Raw genomic sequence first — 8,138 nt, forward strand, 5'->3', positions numbered from 1 at the left:
TGTATGTACATTTACGTATTTGGAGAAAGAAATATGTCATCATGTACCCCGTTTATTATATACATAAAAAAACTTGTCTAAGTCCATTCAGTAACGTGGTTAAAATAGCTCGCCTTTGCTTTATACTATGCATAGAAGAAAGTAATTTTAAATATGTGGCAACCCTACTCAAAAAACTTAAAGTTTTTGTACATGCGAAGGCCATGCACTTTCATTTGGTATCTCATTTTTTTAACCAACGAACGGTGAAGATCTTATAGTTTTCAAACAGGTAGAAACCCTACTCACAAAGATGATACATTATTACACATACAGAGGCTAACAGCCTAATTCATAAAAAAAACTTAAAATGCTTTATAAACGTATAATAGTAAATAGTAATATAAACGTAGTTTTGTAACTACAAAATATTTGTAAAGCCTTTGGTATCAAAACTCCAAAAAAATACGGCAAGTTTGGCTAGAAAAATGTCAATACCTTTTCAGTCAGTTGAAAAAAATAATATAAACATTCATTTGTTGGAAATATAATTTAACTAAGCGCTTTAGTTATATTAGCAATGGAGCAAAAGAAACGGAACAGGGGGGATAATTGGACTGCGGAAGATAAGGTATGCCTAATTGTGTGGATGTAAAATATAATTCATTGTGTTTAATATAATTTTTAAGGCTTTGCTTCAAGAATTAGTTCGTGAACGGGTGGACATTATTGAAAATAAGAACACGGATACAAATTCAAATAAGTCCAAACAAGAGGCCTGGAGAGACTTACAAGAGAGGTACGTACAACTTAATATTCATGTTCATACGTATTTCTTTACTTTGGGAAATATCCTTTGCTCAACATTTTGTCTTGCAGCTTCAATGAGATATGTGCAACTAAGCGAACTGTGATCCAATTGAAATCACAGTGGACTATTGCGAAAATGACGGCAAAAAAAGCGAAGTCGAAAGAGAGGCGTGAACTTTTGAAAACTGGCGGTGGGGCGCAATCTGTTGCTGAACCATTATCAAACGAAGACATCTCCGTTTGGCTGCCAAATGAGTTTGTTGTCGACTTCAATTCATTTGATTCGGACAAAAGTCAGCAGGTAAACATTGTCAAGATCTGCGCCACAATTTAAACAAAATCTCGGCTTAACCAAGAGCAAAATAATAAATGTGGCATCGTTTCGCTACTACTACAACTTTTATTTATACATACGTACATATCGTCACCGGAAATGCAAAAAGCCGTAAATAAAATTGTTACATGAAAGAAAAAGACCGTAACTAACAAAAAATCCTAATTTTACTTTTTGATGATGCATTTCATCGAATTATAAGTCGCCAAATCGTTTTAAGAAAAACATTATTATTTACGGCTTTTTGCCTGTGACGTGACGATGTTAGATACGGGTTTCTGCATTTATGTTGGTGATATGCTATATGTATGTACATAAGTATGTATTGCATATTTTAAATATATTTCCAGGTTGTAGTATTGGAAGAATCCTTGCCCATACAAAATAGCGCCGAATTGGAGGGATGCGAAAAAAGTAATATCGAAGCAGACGCAGTGGAGGTAATGCAGGAAACAGACATCGTTGGCTCTAGCCAACATAATGTTGAAAATATAAAGACACCATCTCTTAATACTAGTAGGGCATCTAAAAACGTAAGCAGGTAACATGCCGTTTTTCTTTGATAAAAACAGTGGCCCTTATTGCGAATTTCTTGTGAACAAATATTTCCAAAAATTATATAGCAAAGCAAAAACAAGTATTCCCAATTTATTTTTGATTTGCCTTAAATTATAGGAACGATTTATTCACATTGAATTGGCGATAAGGCTGAACCATATACTAGCATGTGTATAAGGAGTAACAGCTAGTGACTAAAGGTTGACATTAGAATAAAGCACCGTGATCTTTATTACCCAAGCTAAAGCATTGATGAGACTTGATGGGAATCTTGGAATTACCAAGTACGACACCTTGTGAACCACCCAATAGTATTTAAATAGCACCTGCACACATTCGCAAGCATATGTGTGTACCATGCGAAAGGCACATTGTACTAAAGTCTACATATCGATTATCTCTTGGCTTGGTGGTGATTCCGGCATGGTTTCCTACCCTGATGTATTGTCAAACGAATCTTCATGACAGTGGCGATGGCACAACGCCGATGCAAAACAGACAACCCAAATTTGAAAAGGCATGACGGAAAATCGTTATACAATACATCTACCTTTCGACTTAAGCTGTTATTTCTTATAGTCACAGATGTAATTGTATGTAAATAAAACTTTTCAGAAGCCTTCAGGTGTAGAAGCAACAAAAATGATTTTGGATTGCAACTTAAAGTGTACGAAAGAGTTGCATGTAATGAAAATGGAAACTGAAAGGAAGAAGCAAAGGAATTTGGACTTGGAATATGAAATTCTAAAAAAGCAATGCGAATTTTATGAAAAGAAGCAAAGTTAAAATAAATTAAAAAACAAGTAATATTTCTTAGCGATATGTTATTTTTAATTAATTATATGGCGTATTGTTTGAAATTTAAAAATTGCTGTCAATAAACATTTTAAGTATAATATTTGCTCGTCTCTGGCTTGCTGGATTTCCTTCGGGTATTTCATCACGTGAACGGTCGGGTGTTAGCATAGCATTATTGCATGGTGCTGAAACATATGTATGTATGTTTCACAAAAATATACAAGATGTCCTAGACCACCCATCCACCCCGTTATTTGGTAAAAACCTGTACATATATCCCATTTTTGTTTGCGTTTTCCAATAAACAACATGTCCTCTATTTTAAAAGGGATGGATGGACAGGGGGAACACCCTGTATATATATATATATCTATGTATATCTTCAAAGTTTTGTTATTTGTAATACATACATATATTGTTAACAAATTCTTCCGTGTTTTCGTTTTCAACGATTGCAAAATTATGTAGAACTGCAAGTGCGACGATAAGTGTTTTTGCATTTTGCAGGGAAACAGTCATGCCATCTAGTAAGCAACGAAATCTCTGCTTCCAAACGCCAAAACATCTTTCTATTGCATTCCTTGTCCCGATATGCGCAATATTGTATCTCTCTTCTTTTTCATTCTGCGGCCTAAGGATGGGTGTGAATAGATATGGTGTGAGCTTATACCCTGAATCGCCAAGCAATCGCCCTTTAAACTTTGCTTCCTCGAAATTCGCTTTCAAGGATGACTCGTCAAATATGCGACAATCGTGAGTACTACCTCTCCACCTTGCAACAATATTGCGTATTTTTAGATTTGCATCACATACTGCCTATACAATTTCTCTTTATTTGTTTCTATAGTCAAATTGTAATCAAAATTACTCACTTGGACATTTAATGAATAATATCCTTTTCGATTTATGTAGTATTGGGATATATCTCCGCCAACTTTTTTAATTTTAATGTGAGTGCAATCGATTGCGCCAATAACGTTTGGGAAGTTTTTCACAGCCTTAAAACTTCTCATCAGCGCTTGCTCCTGTGCTAAAGTTTCCGGCATTTTTATAATATTATCCGCATGCTTAGCGAGAGCGGTTGCCACCCTAACACAGATGCGGGATACAGTAGCCTGACTTAGACCATGGAGGTCACCTGCATCACCCTGAACCTGTATTATATAAGTAATATAAAGTAAAAGCATTTGCAATTCAAAATATTACTTCTCTGCGGCCCCAACATCGTAAAGCCACGAGAACTTGTAGCTTAGGCGAAGTTCCAAAGCCTCTTTTATCAAGGGAAATATCAGATTTCACCAAATTTATAATTTTTTCCACTCCACCTTTAGAGAAGCGATATCTCATACGAAACTCCTCATCATTCAATAGAAATGGATCTCTTCGTTCCTGGAAAGATTTTTCCTTGCGAGTAGAGCGCGTTAGAAGATCTAGGACAAGGTGGAATTACATGAACACGTAACATCTATGTATGTAAATACGTACCAATATCGTCAATCAAACGTATTGCATCAATCGCGATCATTATTTTGCTGTATATTATGTTAACAGTTCCAAATTTTTTGAAACAATTGTCTTTTAATGAGCTTATAGAAGGTTCATGCTCACTATAAATTTTGACAGAATTTATCAAGTTTATAAGAGTATTTTATCTTTATAAAAGGTTTATGAATAATGTTTTCGGCTATGAGTATGATAAAGTCTTTATAAACATTTCATAAGTTTTTATGAATTAGGCTGCAAGTCTTTTTCATTGACAGTGACGGTGCAGAACTGACGCATACGCTTATTAGAATTAAATATAGTAATTTTCTTAACAGGTGGCAACCTATCGATACAGAATATATTACAGAAAATCTCGTCAAAATTCGTTCAGCAGTTCTCGAGATTACCGCGTACAAAGAATATCGACTTTCCTTTATACTATGTATAGATGTACATACATATATTCAAATTAGCCAGGGAGAGAAGAGGAAAGAAATACGCGAAGAAACTAAACAAAAACATCGAAGTAAGCGTATTTTATTTGAATTTTGTGTTTCTAATATTTTTGACTGAATACTTAAGAACAATTATAGTGGGTGTATGTACATACATACATATGCAGATACTAAAGTACTTGTACATATCGCACACCGTCTTCAAAAGGGTCACAACTAAAAATTTGGCATTTTTGAAATTATGCGCTAAAAATGTACACAGGGCTTTTATTTACCTTTCAGCAAAAGCTGGAGAAAACTTTTGTTATCATTTGTTAAGAAACCTAAGGTAAAGTCGCCATTGCCCATATGATTGTCATGTGCTAAGAAATAGTTATTCGCATTTTCTGACAAACGTACTATTTTGAGTTGTGACTGTTTTGAAGGCAGTGTGCGATATGTACGTGAACCTAATGAAATAAAAACATCAAAGTAGGCACAGCTGATTTATAAATTCTGTCTCTCACTGAAATCCCAACAAAGGTAGCCTATACATTCATGCTCACATATGCAAACAAAAAAGCATCAGCTCCTTACGCTTTTTAGAATACAGCACCTAAAAAAAAACTATTTTGACGTATTGTATGTTGCGTATTAATTCTTAAATAGGTGGCAGCCCCATTAAAAAGATAAAAGCTTATCCGGAGACCATTTATTTCACTCGATACCTCATTTTTTAGTCCAATGAACTTTGAAAATCTTATTATTTTTAACAACGTGGCAAACCTACTCAAAAAGTAATACATTATTGAATATCTGGAGGCAAGCCTTTTCACTTCACATCTCACTTTTTGCATTCATACCATCTTCGAATGAAATAGTAAATTTTAAATAGTTGGCAACGCTACTCAAAAAGTAATACATTATTGAACATCTAAGAGCCGGGCCATTTTATTTGACATCTCATTTCTGGTAATCCAATGAACAGTGCGGGTCTTATAATTGTTTAGACAGGTGGCAACCCTATAAAACTAAAGATAATATTCCTATCGATACAGAATATACTTAAAAAATTTCGTCTAAATCCGTTCAATGGCGTGGTCAAAATATCTCAACTTTCCTTTTACTATGTATAGAAGATAGTAAGTTTAAATAGCTGGCAACCCTACTTAAAAAATAATAAAGTTTTTGTACATGCGAAGGGCATGCACTTTTATTTGGTACCTCATTTTTTAATCCAACGAACGACGAAAACCTTTTAACTTTTGAATAGGTGGCAACCCTACTCAGAAGAATAATACATTATTGCGCATGTAGAGGCTAAGTCTTTTCGTTTCACAGTGACGGTACAGAATTGATGCCTACGCTTATTAGGATTGGAATATAGTAATTTTATTAACAGGTTGCAGCCATATTAAAAAAATATATATATATTAGTGCTTTTCTAGAGTAGGGGCTCAATTCACTCACGTTTTATCTTAGTATAGTGCCTTTTATATAGAAGAAAAAGCTTAGCACCGTCAGCCAAAAAAATTATTAAAAATCAACGCTATCTCCTAGCATCTTGAATTTTCACCTTTTCCTACTTAAATTAAATAAGCTATAAAACTGCATACCTAGAATTTTTCTAAAAATTATGTACAAAGAATTTAAAATTTTTGGGTGTAACTGTTAAAATTTGTTGAAATTTATAACTTTTGTACGAAGTTTGAAATGTGGATTTATGTGGTTCTGGTTATGTAATGTGCTAGACTTTTATAAAAAAAAATATAAACATTAAATAAACAAAAGAAAAAACCAGAACTGGTCAAAAAAATCACTTAACTTAATCAGCTGACCACAAGGGTATATAGGTCATTACCAGTCCGCGCATCCGCCCTTTTCCCCTGCATCCACCTCAACAAACAAATAAAGCTTATCAGCCCTGTAAACCTACCTCTGGCAACTGTGGGTGGGACATGATTGACTGTTGAATTATTCTTATCTAACTATGTGGAAACGAAAATGCAATTGTGGTAAACATTGACAATGAAGTTCTAACATTATGTAACAAACCCGAAACACAACTTCAACTTCTGTAATTAAATATAACAACTTTTACTTTTTTTGTTACGGGTGGGACAAGACCAATACTGCTTAATAATAACTAATAATATAGATAAATCAATCACACAATTTAATATATAATACAATTTTATTAACCCTTCGTCTGACACATGAGCCCAGCCAGGCCTTTTCCATTTTCAAATTACAAAAAAAAGGTACTTTAAATATAGCTAGAGGATTGAAATTACAGGTAGCTTACTAATGTTTAGTGAACTAACAATCTGTAAAAAATCATGTCGGTATCATATATATAAAGCTAGATATATAGACATGTTGATTAATACATCACATTCGGAACACATCGGTCTGGCTGGACCCACATATATCATATATATAAAGCTAGATATATAGACATGTTGATTAATACATCACATTCGGAACACATCGGTCTGGCTGGACCCACATATATTCCTATGTAATTTTTATCTAAAATGTAGGAATGCAACCGTTTTTCAAAGTTTTCTTTTAAATTTTTGAATTATCATGGCAGGAGTTGATTTGCATTTTTACCTAAAATGAAGGAATGCAACGGAATGCAATGGAATATTACCCCATTATAATTTTACTCGCCTCCAAAGCTCTTCCATGTTACTCGGAGCTCGCTTGTGCTATGCTAATCCTCTCTTGACCACAGAGCTCAATTTTACGATGGCGTTGAGGTCTGGGATTTGTGCTGCCCACTGCATTACGTGAAAATTTTGCTCAAGCAGCCTTCGGTGTCGAATATTTTCAGAACCATTTGGATCTCCGTCCTGCTGGCAAACAACTTCTTCCGCAGGTTTTCCGCTTTTGTAAGTTTTTTTGGAGGATATGTTCATTATACCTTTTATATTAACCCATGGCGCCAAATGCCAGTAAGTAAAACATCCCAAGCTATTAAGCTGCTACTGAAATTTTGTAAAAGTCACGAGACTTGGAGCTTTTGGACTGAAAAGGGGGAATATGGTCCAATGGAACGAAAATTAATTGTTTCCAAAGCGATAAAAACGCACATTTTTGGGAAAGACCTCATCAGCATCTTCAAAAACACCATGCCAAGAAAAATGTCTAACATGGTGGCCAGCACAAATCCCAGACCTCAAAGCTATCGAAAAATTGAGCGCTGTGATCAAGAGAGGAGTAGCATAGCACAAGCGAGCTCCAGTAACATGGAAGAGCTTTGGAGGCGAGTAAAATTGTAATGGGGTAATTTTCCAAGCCAAACCACAGAAAACAGAGTAGAGAGCATTCCCAGACGTATGAAAATCGCTATTAAAAGCAAAGGAGTCTCCACAATCTTCTTGATATATGTATACCTCCTAAAATCTCAAAACAGAAAAGTTCAAAACTGAGTGAAGAGAGTTGCCTTGCGTTTTTGCTGTGAATCACTTGTTAATTTTTCTGTATACTACGCTTTATACCTTAGATAATAAGGACAAATTGCTGAAAATTTCAAAGCAATCCGCTCATTATTTAAAAAGTTATGTTACTTTAAGTAATAAAAGGTCGAACATGCTCTTGGGTTTGATCGCCAGTGAATTTAAATAATAAAATAAAAAAAGAAAGCCATTAAATTAAGTAAATATTTGAATAACATACAATAAATAAGTTTAACTGAACAAATGTTGCACATAATTTCTATATAAATGCATACA

At 34.4% G+C, this 8,138-nt stretch overlaps 2 protein-coding genes across 2 annotated transcripts; one reads left to right on the forward strand and one right to left on the reverse strand.

The window, feature by feature from the left end:
* Positions 1–423: 423 nt before the first annotated feature.
* On the forward strand, positions 424–1,858 carry LOC108358256 (uncharacterized). The gene is made up of 5 exons (XM_017609478.1): positions 424–610; positions 669–778; positions 859–1,090; positions 1,474–1,656; positions 1,799–1,858. The coding sequence occupies exons 1-5, from the start codon at positions 560–562 to the stop codon at positions 1,856–1,858; spliced, it is 636 nt and encodes a 211-aa protein (XP_017464967.1). The 5' UTR covers positions 424–559.
* A 684-nt stretch (positions 1,859–2,542) lies between these two features.
* Positions 2,543–4,183, reverse strand: LOC108358257 (putative nuclease HARBI1). Its single transcript, XM_017609479.1, has 5 exons — positions 3,965–4,183; positions 3,686–3,909; positions 3,277–3,633; positions 2,890–3,244; positions 2,543–2,664 (listed from the first exon to the last, which is right to left on the reverse strand). Exons 1-5 carry the CDS (start codon positions 4,002–4,004, stop codon positions 2,543–2,545), a joined length of 1,098 nt encoding a protein of 365 aa, XP_017464968.1. The 5' UTR covers positions 4,005–4,183.
* Between the last annotated feature and the right edge of the window lie 3,955 nt (positions 4,184–8,138).

The sequence above is a fragment of the Rhagoletis zephyria genome, unplaced genomic scaffold, assembly GCF_001687245.7.
Source record: "Rhagoletis zephyria isolate East Lansing unplaced genomic scaffold, Rhagoletis_zephyria_1.1 Rzeph_scaffold_00228, whole genome shotgun sequence".
Taxonomy (NCBI): domain Eukaryota; kingdom Metazoa; phylum Arthropoda; class Insecta; order Diptera; family Tephritidae; genus Rhagoletis; species Rhagoletis zephyria.

Bases quoted from the DNA above. Each gene is read 5' to 3' on its own strand.
- LOC108358257 (XM_017609479.1), bottom strand. From the start codon at position 4,004: ATGATCGCGATTGATGCAATACGTTTGATTGACGATATTG. The intron at 3,634-3,685 runs GTAATATTTTGA...TATATAATACAG, and splicing joins GATGTTGGGGCCGCAGAGAA to GTTCAGGGTGATGCAGGTGA. The intron at 2,665-2,889 runs GTATGTATTACA...CATATGTTTCAG, and splicing joins AGAATTTGTTAACAATATAT to CACCATGCAATAATGCTATG.
- LOC108358256 (XM_017609478.1), top strand. From the start codon at position 560: ATGGAGCAAAAGAAACGGAACAGGGGGGATAATTGGACTGCGGAAGAT. The intron at 611-668 runs GTATGCCTAATT...ATAATTTTTAAG, and splicing joins ATTGGACTGCGGAAGATAAG to GCTTTGCTTCAAGAATTAGT. The intron at 1,657-1,798 runs GTAAGCAGGTAA...CTTAAATTATAG, and splicing joins CTAGTAGGGCATCTAAAAAC to GAACGATTTATTCACATTGA.